At 38.0% G+C, this 16021-nt stretch overlaps 1 protein-coding gene across 1 annotated transcript in view; it reads left to right on the top strand.

Moving 5' to 3' along the window:
- Positions 1 to 16021, top strand: part of OSBPL10 (oxysterol binding protein like 10) — a 106151-nt gene that overhangs the window by 34710 nt on the left and 55420 nt on the right. The window contains exon 4 of the mRNA XM_030503786.1: positions 7326 to 7517. Within this exon, the coding sequence (XP_030359646.1) occupies positions 7326 to 7517 (192 nt within the window). The remainder of the gene's footprint in view (positions 1 to 7325; positions 7518 to 16021) is intronic.

The following is a 16021-nucleotide window of genomic DNA, read 5'->3' as shown; positions in this document are numbered from 1 at the left end:
TTTTCCCTGACTTTAGCATTGCATATAGTGCTGACTTAGATTTCATCTACAAGTAAGTTTTAAAGCTTCTCTTTGGATATCAGATACTGGTTAAAGGGAGTGATACTTCAGAGGTGCCAGAAGCTAGGAAAAAAAATGCATTTCTATAACATCTTTGTTTTCCTCAGTTTCTTACTTCAAAACCACTGCCTGGTAGGAGGTAAGGGAAGCAGAAACTGCTGCGTTTCTTTGTGATTTTTTTTTTCCTCCCTTTCTTTTGTAGATGAAGGTACATTAATATAATTATTATTAGCATGGAAGTGGAAACAGGCTGTTAAAAATATTTTAAATTTACATAAAACAGCATGCTGCTATTTTAGCCACCTTACTGTTTCTTTCGTGTTGGGGTTAGGGACTGGAATTAGATAGAAAAATCTGGAGGACTTGACAAAAATCTGTATGTATGGATTTTTTTAAAATAGCCCTACCATTGATAGGACTGTCATGATGTGATTTGTTATTTTACTGGCAGCAGGACTGGATTGCTCTTTTTTCCCTCCTCTCCCTATTCTTTGAGGGGTGTAGTAACTGATAATCACATCTTGTCTGTCTCTTATAGTGCTGTTACAAACTGGCAGATGGATACTCATGTGTTTTAAGCTTCTAGAGTCTGAACAGCATCCAAGCTCTGAGAACAGGCATCTGGAAAGTTGGAGGCTGAGTGCTTGCTCCCACCTTCTACAGCTTAAACTCACCTTTCTTAGAGAAAGGATGAGAGGCAGAAATTTCTAGCTATTTTTTTAGGAGTCATACACTTGAGAATGAGGTGGGATGGGAAGTGTAAAATACACAGTGAGGGGTATGATTTATCTTATGCAAGAGGGATATAGATTAACGGGAAAAATAATGGGATAACAAGGCAAGCAGTGGGAAGGTTCCCAAGAATAGCAGCGAAGCAACTCTTAGCTACTGGTCTTTCATACTGGGGAGAGAACATGAAATCTTGAATAGGTATTATTGGAAGGAGATTCAAGAGAAAACATGAGAATTTGGAGAATGTTTTTCAAAGCTGAATCTGTGTCACTATTCCTGTGAAACACCCATAGGAGAACATTCCTCCTTCCTACTCTGGATCCAGATCAGCACTGGTTTCCTCTCTTTTTCAGTTCCCGACTGCTTCAGAATGCTACTGCGTGACTTGCTGTCCTTGCTGTCTTTAAAGCTTCAGCTGGGATTGAATTAGTGAAGGAAATGAAGCAGAGCAGTGATTTAAAAAAAAAAAAAAAAAAAAAAAAAAAGTATCCTAATGACTAAATTTAGTTGCATCCTAATGAGTGGTCTAAAGGTGAGCTGTATAGCTAACAAGTGGATGTGACACAAGCTAAATCTGTCATGTTGTTTTAATTAAGTTTTACATCTTAATGATAAAAAGCAGTAAAGGATAATGTTCTCTAGCAAATAATTCCCATGCCGTAAGATAGTCTTAATGTTTTTGGTATTCCCATACAAGTCTCATTTTGCTTAATTACAAATTGCTCAATCTCCACAAGTGCCAAATCACGCTGTACTGGAAGAATTGCATGTCTGGATAGGATTGCAGGGGTTTTTTTGACAATTCTAATTGAATATTATTCTACATTTTTAAATGGATTATTCACTGGCATTTTTAACATCTGCATGATAACTGTTTCCATAAAACCAGATTCACTTAGTGAAAGTTTCAAGTCTTTGTGAATGTTCTTTTGGTTCTTTTATGCACATGAAACCTCTTTTCCTTTTGAGCAAGTTCACTCGTCCCTCCTCTGGTATGCCTGTTTGCCTCCTCCTCTCGACCCTGACCTGTGGAATTTAACTAAAGAATAGTGCTTCTAATTAAAACATGCTTTGGAAATCCTCGCAGTCCTGAGGCTGAGAAGGAAACAGTGCTTGGCTGTAGATATGTGAATGTTTGACACCCTTTTTCCTCCCTTTGGAAGCTGCATGAAGATAAGAGTTCTCTGTTTCAAAATCCTTCTATAGAAATGGACTAAACATGAGCTTGCTCAAATGATTCTTGATGAAGAAAAGATTTTATGATGGAATGATTATCACAGTCTGTTGCTTAAAAGCATACACGTGTATTGCCTTACTGAAGATGATGAAGCACTATAATATTCTGTCAGAAAAGTTAGTACCGTAGATGGTGCTTTAAGCAAATGTGCAAAGCATATCATAAGCTGATCCATTTGCAGTGCTGAAGTTTGAATGTTATGTAGATTCGGTCTACATGGATGTTGTGTAGATTTGCATTTTAATATTTGCGAATAATTATAATGTAAATTAAACGGATCTCTGTCCATATTTTTCTTTTATCACTGTTTGTTTACTTAAGATGCATTGGAAAAGAAGTAGATGGGAATTAAAATACTTAATGGGGATGTCTCAAAATGGTAATTACTTTCTGAAAGCATACGACTTCTCATAGCTCTAAAGCTGCATGCCGGCATTGGTTCTGTGCTATATATATGCACAGTAAAGGAATGTCAGTATTTATTATTCTGTAGAAAACATCTGTGGCACAATGCCTGTGAAAATGATGATTATCAGCCATAAACAGATATGACAGTTCACTTCAGAAATTAGTTTATTGATCTCTGGCACATTGCATTTACTTTCCAAGATAAACAAAACTGTTTGCTTCTGGTAAATGGTGAAAAACATTTCAGCTGCAGGAAGGGCAATCTCCAGGGAGAATGAGTCATGAAAACATTAGTAGAGTTGGAACTTACTGTTCTACAATTACATTATTTTAGTTGTTAGGACTTTTGATATCCAAATGGAAGCATTCATTATACTGCCTTTTTGTCTTGGCGATAGAAAGTCTACTAAAATAAAAATCTTAACCCAAAACCTATGTTAGCTAAGTGTACTTTAGCTGGTTTTAGGTCATAAACCCAAGATGAAGGCAAGTTACAAATTAATCTTTTATTAGCTTCTGTGTTATTCTTTTATTAGTTTCATTTTATTAGTAGGCAAACAGTTGGAGCAGTGGTAAAGTATAGCCTCAGGAAAGAATATTTGTAATCCTTTTGGAGTGCTTCAGCCTGTGGATTTCTCGACTCATTATTTGCACCATGCATTACTAATTGTTGGAGAGATAATGTCTTCCTTTCATCAGACTTTTCAGTATCTTTTTATTTATTTATTTGCACACCAGAAGGCAGTAGGACCAAAGAAAACAAGATATGCTAATAGTTAGAGGAGCGGTCATACCAGCAGTGCTAGGGTGAAGAGCAGGGGATTAGGGATAAAGATCCAGTAGTCACTGTAATTGCTTTGATTTCCTGTGAGACTGACTTTAATGTCTGTTATGGTGTGATGTGTAATTAGAGTGGTTTTAGCTGTGGAAAACATCACATAGGCTTTAACATTTTAACAAAAATAGAAAACTCTAGTTTTTGCACAGCTGCGTGCCAGTGCAGAAGAGATGCTTGTCATTTGCAGTGTTTGATCTGAAGAAGTTTTGCAAAAGAAGAGTCAAGTATTTGGCTGGGATGTAGGTGTTGACAATGTGCTGTAAAATTCCAAAGTGCCGAAGGGGCTGAGTGTGTAGTTCCTGGAGAGGCGTCTTCTGGCAGTGGCAGGAAGGAGCTGTCAGGAGGAATTAGCTGCTGCCCTGACTCCTTGGGCAGAGCAGGCACAGCGCTCTGCTGCTGTACTCTGTGGCTTAAGGCGTGGAGCCCCACTTCAAAAGGTTTTCAGTGGTCATATAAACTGCCTCCTGCAGACATTCAGCCAGGCTTCGTGTGCGACTGCTTTTGCACGTTGTAAGTTGTGATTTTTCGTATTTATCATGGGGCGTTGCCTAGGCATAGCTTCATGGGTAGCCAGAGGGCCTGGTGCTGAGCTCATTTAGGGTTTATATGTTACAGATGAACTCTAAAGAGTAATCCCAAGCTAGATGCTAGAGTATTTGTGTCGAGAGCTAGTGGAGTTTTCTGGCACATTAGTGGGAAATGTTGGGTCATGAGGTGAATGAAGGGTAGAAAGAGAAAACAAAGAGGTAAGGAAAACTTGCTTATAGACTTATAAAAGCTGTTCAAACCAATGTATTTGGCTCTGATGTTTAGCACAGACTGTGGCTGTATGTGCTAATTCAAGATTGCCAATCTTCCTGGTGCATAGTATTCATAATTATCTTGTGCTGAGAGGGGAAGGAGAGGACTCTAGGAGAGAGGCTCACTGGCAGAGGTAGTCTCTCCCTGGAGATCTATAGCACTATTGTTGGGCAAGGCATGCAGCTGAATGTCAGGCACACCAGGCTATGTCCTTGTGTACATACTAATTTCAGCTTACGTAGTGTCCTTGTAGCAGTACAACCGTCTTTGAGCCCCACCTGCTACTGAAAGTATAGATGGATCAGTTCTTCCTGATTTTTCTCTCCTCCCCCACTGATTCACAAACTCCATGCCTTAAAAATGGCTGTTCACTAACAGTTGCTGTGAGCTACCACGTGCCTTTGCAGAGTTTAATGAAAAGCCATCTTAAATGCACTGTGGTTCCGTAGGCTCTTTATTTTGCCTGAAGTCTAAGAATACAGTTGATGTAGCCTAGCGAGTTGTGATATGAAGTGAACTAGAGCAAATCTTGCAGGGGAAAAAACCTAATTTGGATGAAGACAACTCCTAAAACGATGGGCGTATCTGTTTCTTGGAAGCGACTGACTTGTGATATGAAGTCAGTTTAAAAATTGCAGCTAGCTAGCAGCTTTTGTACTAGTAGTTCACTGTCAAATTTATGACTTCCAAGTGTAAGCGGGGTTTGGGGAAGGGCATATTTGTTAGATGACATGATGAGGTGTGAGCTGCAGTCAGCATGCCTGATGTAACCTGCGGGTCAGTTACGGGTAGTTCACTGCAGTTTGTAACACTGTCTTAAGGAAAAATAGCATTGAATTGCCAAGAAAGAAGAATTACATTGATTTTAACTGTGCTTTTCAATTTGTGAACATACCTTTTGTAGTGTGCAGGTTAAATGAGATTATTTTGGCAGCTGTTTTTTCTGAAAACTAACTCTCCTGGCATTCCTTCTGGTTCTATATTTAAACAGAAACAGTACATGGATTTTTTCATATTTGTTTTATGTTATTTTTGTTATTTGCAGATCTGTAACTCACTCCCTCCCCCCCTGAAAATCAAAACATAACTGCATTTCTCACACATTGTTGGTTTTTTTCCTTTAAGAAAAACTCACTGTTTTACATGGCTGCTGTTTATCTGAGTTTTAGGGTCAGTTTAGCTGTACAAAGGTAGCAGTTGTGTGTTTTAAATATTGTGGTCACATGATACTAGAATGTCAGTGATTCTCAGAAGATTTCATTCTAAAACCAAAATAACTTTTATTAAACTGGAAGATAAGTTGATCTTATGCTGAAAAAAAAGGAAATTATCCTGTTCTTCCTCTGCAGCCTAAATTTAGTTTAGAAGTATTCTAATGCTAATCAGTTTAAAAACCAAACATCAGTAAGTATGTTCTGCTATTATATACTATGCATAGCTTTTTTTCTGTGAAACTTCCATTTAAAACAGGATATTCAGTCACACCCAGTCTCCATCATCCCCTTTTTTCTCCTGAATACCTTTTTCTCTGGCTCTTATTTTAATTGTAGTTACGTCTAAGCAATGTTCTTCCACATGGAAGATGAATTAAAAACCTGGCAACCTTCTGTGCCCTTCTGACAAATTCCACCCTGGGTTTTTTTTCTGCCTTAGAGTCAAATCCAGTTTGAATACAATTGTGAATTATCAGACAAGATGGTTGATTTTTGGACGTCTGAATCCACAGATGCTTCTTATTATAATTTTCTTAGTCGTGGTAGTGAAGAATATATTGGTTACAATACCAGAGTCTCACCATCATTTTTGGAAGTGTTTGTAAATGTGGGTTTAGACCAATGGAATAATGCTTATTTCTATGTGTACTGCAGCTCTGTACTCTGGGAATGTGATAATCTATTTTTTAAACCTTCAAATGCCTCAGAAAGTCTGAATTCTAGTTTTGTGGGGGGGTGGCAGAGGGATCATGTAACTTCACTCTTCCTTCTTGACAGTGCCAGATAAACTGTCTTTTACAGGCAGCGTAGTGGTAGCAGGATGCCTGACTAATTGCAGTGCTAGCTGGAACCTGTCCACCTTGCATGTAAAGACTTTTAATGAAATAACCACACAATTGCAAAGTTTGACCTGTGAGGGAAGAGGAGAGAGATTGTGCTCAAGTAGTGTTTTTGTGCACTTGCCAGCAGACTCAAGAGTAGCACCCCACGTTGTTGGTAACTGTCTTAGCAATGCTGAAGACTGCCATCATTACTTGTGCAGGGTTTGTCGGGGAGGTGAAGTGCTATTTCACCCACGGGCCGTATATTCACCTTAAAGTGCTACTAATTGTAGCACTTTACTCTCTGAAGTGGTTTGTATTTCATGAAGCAAGAGTTTTTCTGTTTCAGTTTTAACCTTGTAGGTCAGTCAATAGTTCAAATAGAAGGGAAAAGCTCTTTTACATTGCACTTCTATATGTGATGTCCCATGGTGCTCTAGTGCACATCTGAGCTTGATTGAGAATTGCTGTCCTAAAAACCTCCTGTTTGAGGGCTGCAGCAAACAAACCAAGATGGCAACACTGACACAGTTAGAACAGAGAAAGTTCTTGAACATTCAGGCTGATTTTATAGGTTGTATGCTAAGAGTATTCATGCTGCAGATACTGTTGGAGATTTATTTCTGGCCCTTTTTGTGTTTGGGGTTTATCCAAGCTTACTCCAAAACATTTTGACTCTTTAAGCTGTATTTAATTTTAAATGTTAATGTTTAATTGGTGTGTGGATTTGCCTTGCCAAAATTACAGCTCCTGTAATGCCGAAAACAGCACTGCACAGTTTCAGAAGTTCATCAGGTGAAATCATTAAGAGTTATTATCTTGCTGTTCACAGCAGTTTGGTGAATTATAGGTCAATGGCTTCATAAAAAGTATTTGTGTTGGTATTGTTATTACTCTGTCTGCAAAATCCTTCCTAATCTTTCCTAAAAAGTATGTTTGTAAGAATTTAGCAGCATGTTAATATGTAAGAGTTTATGAAGACTTTTGTGAAGGCCAATTTCAGACAATCCAAGAAACAAAGGTGATAGCCACAATGTTTCCAAGAAGATCCTTGCTGTGCAATGCAAATGGATCAGAAGGAATGAATCAGCTGAGAGTTACACCTCCAGATTTAGGTTTGTGAGGAAAGTAGAACAGCACAATCTATAGCCTGAATTGTAAACTATTTACTTACGTAAAGGTTGCTAATACCAACATCCCATTGCTTGTTCTAGAACATTTCATCCTCACGAAGTAGAAGCTCATCTTTGCTGCCATCTGGGACAGTTAATGCTGCATCTCCTAGTGGCCAGCGACATATGAATCAAAGTGGGCCAACCGTTGTAACCATCACACATCACAAATCGCCTGCAGCCGCTCGAAGAGCAAAGAGCCAGCGTTCTGGTCAGCTCCATGAAGTTAGAGAGGTAAGAGATAAAAATGTGCTGGTTTGCTATAACATTGAACAGCTTATTTTGCTTTAGAATAAGCAACCAATTCTCACAAGTTAACAGTTCTCTTTGTTTCCTACTTTGTTTGACTGCTTTGTATTGATCCCCTCACAGAGCAAAAGGCAGTCTTTAATTCTGGTACAGCTTAAAGTCTGGTGTGTACAGGCTTTTTTATGCCAGTGCTAAAATTAGTGTGTGCACATGCATAAAGGAGGAAATAGGTTGGCCACAGCTCCCAGACTTTGCAGTGCTGCAGTACCAGAGGAACATGTCTTAAGCTGCATGCAGCAAAACCTTTCAGATTGGAAAGAAAGCCCTGAAGCATTTAGCTTTTTAGCTAAACACCTCCTCTGATTAAATCTGATAAACGAATGTGGAAGAAGGCACAGCTGAACCCAGGGCACGACACTCAGCAGTTTGTTTCTATATGGCAATAGTTTTAACTTTGTTGCCAAGCTTCTGTTGTTGGCCTTGTGATGGAAGAATGCTTTGTCCATATTAAACAGATAAAAAGCAAATGAGAGAATGTGTTTCTTTCAAAACATGTTTGCCAGGGTTTAAGAAGTATAACTTGTATACCAATTTAAGTCTGCCTTCCAGACAATGAAAACAGTACAGAGTTTTAGGATTAAATAGTATGGCAGACTTGCATAGAACTTGCTTTCGTCTTTCTTTCATCCTTTTTCTTTCATATTTTTGCTTTGTCTGAATTTCTTGCTGTTCTTTAATAATAGCTTTGTAGGTATCCGTCCCACCATTCTACCAAAGAAACTGCTGGCAGCCTAACTGCTTTAAAGCATTCTTTTATCACATGGGTTTAAAATATCTACCCCAGTCCCTCAAGTTACAATCTCAACAGTCTGCTTTTAACTTTATGCTCCCTAAATGTTTTATAAATGGAGACCTTTCATATTAAGAATTTTAAGAAATTCTTAGTGTGTGCTCACAATGGATATTCAATTTACACATCCTGATGAAGAATGCTTGTTTTTATTCTGGTAACATTAAAAGCGAAAACTTCCTTTGTACCCTCTATTGTATTAAGAAGTCATTCCTTGCTCTGAAGAGCATGCTGTCTGAATGTCACCTGTGTTTTCTTTATGTTATAGAAAACACACATCTGTTTGTTTTTCATTAGAATATCTTGTCTTTGCCTACCAATCATCTCCCCCAAGTTGTTTCAACCTTATTAAATGTATTTGCTCTGGTAGGTCGAATTCAGAGTGCACCTTAAATGTGCTAATAAAATAAACAGTGGGAGCTGTTGCAACTTTGTCAAATGAAACTGGGTAGGGCTGAAAGGAATTTAAAACAGAGAATTAGTACATGTGCTGATCATAATAAGCTGGAAAGGGAAAAAGTCAACAGATGCAAAGAACTACACTTCGAAAGGAAGAAATAATACTAGCCTATAAGAAAACAGAACAAGTGGCTAGGTATCATCTCTGCAGAAAAGGCCTGGGTGTTGCAGACTCATTTGTTTGCAGTGTATTGCAATGTGTTGTCATTCCAAAAAGGTAAATATTACAGGACTTTAATCTGTAATCACGGAAGATAATTATTTTGCTGTGCTTGATGTGAGAGTAATACCTCAGCTGCAGCACCAAATCGTGTGAGAGCAACTTAGAGGGCTGCGGTAAAAAAAACCTTAGACGTTGAACATATGGTAGTAATACAAGATTAAAAGAAATGAGTGTTTGTCAGGGAGGGAAGATGGTACTAAGATAAACAATGCATAGGAAAATTTTATATGGAGGCATGTGAATGTTACCTTTCTGTGTAGTGGATTTATCTTTTTTTCCTTTTTTTGGTGTGCTACTGCTTAAAGAAGAACATACCAGTGGAAAAATCAGTCCTCCTCCCTCTTTTCCCATCTCATGTAAAAAGAGTGTGCTTCACTAATCTTGTTCCCATCTTGTGAAAATATAAGTCTGTTTTTCCAGATTAAGGAAGCACAAAGATTTCGTTTCAATGGCATGCTCTGTGCATTTTCTTATCCTCCCTTTTCAAGAGTGAATGCAATAGACCTGGCTATATGCTGCCTGTTTTTTCAGGGGATTTTCTTGTTCCCTGACTCAGTGGTGACTGTTAGATCTACCCTCTCATGTTAAATTTATGAATAAAGAGATGGGTCCAGAGTTCTTCCCAAAAGTGCACTTAAATCTGCTATAGTCCTCTTTTTATTTTTTTTTTTTAAAGGTGAAGTACTAAAAGTACAAAAGAGAGAATTAATCCTCTCCTCAACACCCAAATCTTTGCCTTTTATTTGGAAGTTGTTTGGTATGATTTGGATGAAGGGAAAAGACTGCAAAAGGATTATAGATCTGTGTTAGTGTTCCCCTTATAGAATGAAGTCACTGAAGCTTTGATGTGCAAATAAGCTTTTTTTTTTTATTGTACTGTAAATAGGGCTACATTAACTAATTTTACATCATGTAAAATTCAGCAGTTGAATCAATGGAAAGAGTTGATTTACTTCTGGAAAGTGAAAAGAAGCCTGTATTTTTTTTAAATTTTTAAAACAATGTTATGGTAAAACTACAATATTATATATGAGATCTGTGAAAACCAGCAATGCTACAAAAGAGGCATTCTTCACTTGGCACATAGGGTCTTCACTAGCTTGGACAATGCCCCTGGGAAGTGCTGAATTGGAAATAGCTACTCAGTTCCATACCAGTTTTTCTTGATTTGGCCATGTTATTTGGAAACAGTGAAGTGTATCTCCGTGTTGCAATCAGGACAAAATATACTTCAATATTTAACATAATGCAGTGATATTTGGTGATACTGAGTTGTACTTTTTCCCCTTTCTTTCCTTTTGCAGTAAGAATAAACAACACATTGTTTCCTTGTGTTGTTTGTTCTGGCAGATTGATTTATTTATTTATTTTGCACATATTATAGCAAAGAGGCCTATTTAGCACCAAACTGACATGGAAAATTCTGTAAAGGTAGTAAAAGCTACTGTCTAAGTCTCCAAAATGATGCATGTATTAAGTATTTCTTAAGTGTTGTGAAATAACTTTCCCTTTCTTCAAAATTTTGGTAAGCTAAAATTGAGCATGAATATATAGCTTTTGACTGCTATAAAACTTTAAGACTCAAGCTACTTTTATATAGCATTGAGTTGAAAAGGAGCTCAGGAGCATTACTTTTCATCATAATGTAATTTTTTGTTTAAAATAATATTGTTGTCTTAAAACATTCTTTTGCTTATGTTAACTTGATGTTAATAGTCCAGTCAGTACTGATTTATGGAATGTTATATCAAAATTAAACTCCCCATACGTTAATTTGGGAGAGCTGATTTGCTATGCGTTGCATTTTATGTGGAATTATTTGAGATCCTACCTTTTTATTTGGGCCATAACTTATCATTAAAAGGGTGTTTTCAGCTGATTTTTCAGTAAGTGATTTTACGGTAACCTAAGTGTGTGTGGTCTTAAAATTGAATTCAGTTTTTGAAACTATGCATATTATTGTCCTCTTAGCAATTTCTGATAAGAGTTGTGCTTGAAGAATTCTTTACTGCAGGCAGTTAAAATTAACTGGAACATAAAGCCAAGTGGCCACATCACACTTCATACTAAATTTTAGCTGTCACCGAACTAAATAATAGTGGCACACTTCATCTTGGAATTGTGTTTGTTTTGGCCGAGAACATCTGACCATTGTACGACCTTTGCCAGAGTTACCATTGTTGTTAAAGAACCAAGAATTGCAGTATGTGAACATTTTTTAGTAACTTATATTAATTATTTACCAAAGTTTAGAGAAGTGAAATGGAATTAACCAAAAGAAGTGTAGAAAAATATTTTTTTCCACAATTTTAGAAGTCAATAGAGAAATTTCTGATCCCTTTGAAATGTGGTGTTTGTTACAACTTTTGGTGTTCTTGAGTGGACTAGACATCAGCATATATTTCTGTCCATCTGGTACCGTGACATGCAGATTTCATGGGGCCTCCACCAGTGTGAGACGTCTGTTTTATGCGCCAGTGGGCAGTTCCAGAATTTGGAAAGGACTGCTTTTTGGTAAGATGACAGTCCTACTGCCTTTCATGTCCTTCGCCATATCTAAACATGATTACTGTTTGATTCCTGCAGGAATTATGAAACTAGATGATAGTTCTTCGCTTCCTCCCTTATAGGAAAACCTGGGACTTGGACCTAGGGCTTCATGGAGTGAGGTTTACCTGCAATTTTGTTGGTCTGCAGTTGGTAAATTTCATGTGGTTACTGGGAGAAAGAGATGATTCTAAAACACTTTGGGGATTTTCAAACAAGAATTGAATGTCTTCAGGTCACTGTAATATTGGGATCGCAAAATTAGGAACCGTGACTGTTAGTGAAAAAGAATGCTGTTGTCCATGGAGAACTGTTTGTCCTGTTACAGAATTATAGCACTGCACAGGCAGTATTGTAGGTGAAAAAAGCAGATGCAGTACTTAAATCACTCGGGGAAGCATTCAGACTTGCAGGACTTTCACATACGTGAAAGCACAAAGACAGACTAAGCTGTGAGTATGGTTATGGTGAAACTTTGTAATCAGTGTTTAAGCTGGTAGTAGGGGAAAAACTGGTGATTTTTGTTCCACGCCAGATTTTACTTTTCAACTTTGAAAAAGTGAAGTTTTGCTTTTTATTTAAATTTTTTATCCTCCTTCTGTTTCTCTGGAGGTACATAGAATCATAGAATCATAGAATCGTAAGGGTTGGAAAGGACCTTAAGATCATCTAGTTCCAACCCCCCTGCCATGGGCAGGGACACCTTGCCCTAAACCATGTGGTTCAAGGCTCTGTCCAACCTGGCCTTGAACACCGCCAGGGATGGAGCATCCACAACCTCCCTGGGCAACCCATTCCAGTGCTTCACCACCCTCACTGTAAAGAACTTCTTCCTTATATCTAATCTAAACTTCCTCTGTTTAAGTTTGAACCCATTACCCCTTGTCCTACCACTACAGTCCCTAAGGAAGAGTCCCTCCCCAGCATCCTTGTAGACCCCCTTCAGATACTGGAAGGCTGCTATGAGGTCACCACGCAGCCTTCTCTTCTCCAGGCTGAACAGCCCCAACTTTCTCAGCCTGTCTTCATATGGGAGGTGCTCCAGCCCTCTTATCATCCTCGTGGCCCTCCTCTGGACTCGCTCCAACAGCTCCATGTCCTTTTTATGTTGAGGACACCAGAACTGTACGCAGTACTCCAAGTGGGGTCTCACAAGAGACATACATAAAAGGCTCAATGGATAAGACCAATCTAATGCCAGTTTTAGCAAAAAAGAATGCTGTAGCTCTTGATGTTCGGCATAGCATTGAGGTTACATGAGATTGTGTGGTAAGGGCACATGTAAAAAATGGATTCTTGGACAGGACATCATGCATAAACAGTGTGAAGTATGCATAAAGAACATTTAAGAAATCCTGCTAATAATTGAAGTGTTTTTGAAGGTATGTGTATAATTTTGATTAGTTTGATAAACTGAGTCTGGAGTGTGGAAAGATGAGAGCTAGCTTTGTGACAGAGATGACCCTCAGGACTGCATGGCTAGTAAATCAATTACTTGCTTTTAGAAGGTGAAAATCCTCTCATCATGTTCACCTAATTTAAGGGCATGGATGGACTGCTAAACTATGCTAACTTCAGTCTTTCCAGCCTAATAATGTAGGTGCCTTATCAGGGAGAGGCTTGATACCCAGGGGTGCAGCTGCCATAGCACTGCTGAAGTCTGTGCTGTTGTGCCTTTGCTATGCATGTTTGAAACTAGTTACCTAAAATCATGTCTGTGGTTTTATTTGTTTGTTTGTTTGTTTTCCCAGATATATTTTAGTATAAAAAGTACCTTTGTGATGTTTTCTTTGTGCCAGTTTGTGGTTGATTCTTTTAACTAGAGTCTTCCTGCAAACTAGTATAGTAAATACTCTGCAGATTTCTCAGACTGAGCAGGGAGTTTCATCTTGGTAGCTTATAGATGCTGCAGGAAGTGTTTCTAGCGTTTAACTTTTCAAATCAAAGTATCCTGTTTTCTGTTCATTTGGAGAAATAATATGGTGTTACTGTGAATGGCAATTTTGGAAAGAACACAGAGGAGGAACTTCTGTTAGTTGAAGATCTCCAGTTTTAACTGGGCTTGTATTTAAAATATCTTCCTCCCACCCTTCACTATACATTATAAAGGGCCATCCTTTTGATTATCTTTAATCAATATTATCTGCAATCAGTTATTTTCAGTCATATACAAAATAGGTAGTCCATAACTATAGATGGATACTGCTTGGAAAATGGGGTAAGTTACTTAATTGGTTACATCTTAATACCACTACATCTATACTTCATACGTATTGCATGTATTACACTTTCATTTGTCTGCAAACTCATTGTCACAAGTTTTTCATTTAAATTAGCAGGGTGTGGAAAACAGGGACTAATGTCTCCACTCTGAAAGAGATAATGAAAAAGTGCTTGCAAAAACCCCAAGCCAAAACGAAAGTAGTTTCTCGGAAAGCAACGATTTCTTCTTGGCTGGTAGTAGTGAAGAAAAGACAGCAGAAAAACCTTTGGGTCAGTTCTGTGTCTACTCAAGTCAATAGAAAGTGAATACAGCCTTTAGTCTTAATTCAGCTGTTGATATTTATTTGGCATAGAGCATGCTAGTGTAAGTTATGCTACAGCTACTACTATTTAACCGTGCTTAGAAACACTTTTTGAATTGAGAAGTATTGTAATACAAATTTGTGTTATGGATACATTTAGCAGCTTAGTTGCAGCTGAGCTGGCTGATACTGAGGGTTGCTCCCAGCTGTGTTTTAACAGGAGCCATTATAATTTGTTTAGGGGCGTTAGACCTGTAACAATATAAACCAGTTTCAAATCTAACACAAGGGCTAAAAGGGGCAGCTGTAGGTGTTATCATTGCACTTTCTTCTGAATTGTATTGCCCCCAATTCTAATAATGTGCGTTCCTGGTACAGTATGAAGATACCACTGTAAGCATGCAGAAGTGTTCTTCTGGCTGCTCAGCAATGACAAAAAGTGAATTGAGAACATATTGAACAGATTGAATTATTTGGTACCTTCTCTGCCCTCAAATAGCCTTCAGTTTCTTTGAAGGCTATTTGACTTGTCTATAGATGTCTCATCACCTACATCTGTTAATTCTACCTCAGGTTAGTACTGCAAAGATCAATAAAAACATCTCCTTGGGGCATAAATGAGATGCTTAAATCTCTGGGATTTCATTTACCTTCCAAAGTAGCAAATATGCATGTGCTTATAAAAATTATTCAGCAAGTAGCATTAACTGTCTCACTGTGGGGATGAGGAAATAGAAATTATTCTAAGACTATAAACCAGTAGTTATTAAATCACATAAACATGAACTGAATGCTCTGTGTTCTCTGAATCTCTACCTTGCCTTTGCAATATCTTTGAGGTCGCTAAAAGTACATGTCAGTTACACCTTCCTAAACTGCACCTTGTTCTGTGCATTTGATCTTGTATTCATGCAAAGGTTGAGTCATCCTGGATTCCAGATACCCAGGCAGGGAGTATTCAGGTTGCTATGGGAATCATAGAGCAAATGTTCTACTAAAATTACACTGTTTGTCCATGCGGGTTATGTCAAGAGCGAATTGAACCTGGTTCATTATTTCTGATTCTTTCTCCTCCTCCAAATCTGAAAAAATATAAATAATGCAAACATGGCTTAACTTTTTTTTTTTCCAGTCTGTAGTTTAGTAGCAACTGCGCATGTGCAAAGATTATAATTTTCAATCATTTAATAAATGGCAATTTATAAATTAGGGATAATAGTGTGTATGATAGCTACATTCAGAGACTGCTGCAGCATTCATTTTCTTCAGCAATTGCAGAGAAGCTAAGATTGCTCTTTACGGTTACTAAAATATTTCATTAAATTTAAGTAAATGGTAGGTTCCCAGAGGAGCTTGAGAGAAGTCTGACTTGAAGGGAATTGAATCCCCAGCTTTTTTGTCACTTAATTTTGTACAAACCCCAGAATTCAACTCTTCTGTTTTATATGCATATACAATCCAGCATAGCATATCATACACTTACCTATGTTTTTGAAAGCTACAAGGCTTTTTTCTCTCACAGTTAAAGCACACATACTGCAGTAGTTTCAGTTGAGAGTTGGCAGTTTGAAAAGGAAGCTTTAAAGAAAACATGCTTTTGTAAACCTTCTCAGATTAGAGTATCACATCTCAGGGCTGCTTGTTTGGTGGCCCTGCTTTCAGTGCGGGTTTCTGCGTGGCTGGCACTGATCTTCAGAGCAGATCCTGAGTGAGAGAAGGAGCACTTACCTTCTGCAACTCTGTTTATTGTGCAGGTTACTGCTTCCAAGCAACGTGGGCTATTTTGTTAACCCACCCTTAAATGCTATTTTATTAAATTAAGTAGAAGATATTTCTGAATGTTCTCAGTGGTAATAGATGACAGTGTAGCATTAGGTGGCTAGCC

The sequence above is a fragment of the Strigops habroptila genome, chromosome 1, assembly GCF_004027225.2.
Source record: "Strigops habroptila isolate Jane chromosome 1, bStrHab1.2.pri, whole genome shotgun sequence".
Lineage (NCBI taxonomy): Eukaryota > Metazoa > Chordata > Aves > Psittaciformes > Psittacidae > Strigops > Strigops habroptila.
The sequence above is the reverse complement of the archived record's forward strand: the minus strand, read 5'-3'. Positions and strand labels throughout refer to the sequence as shown.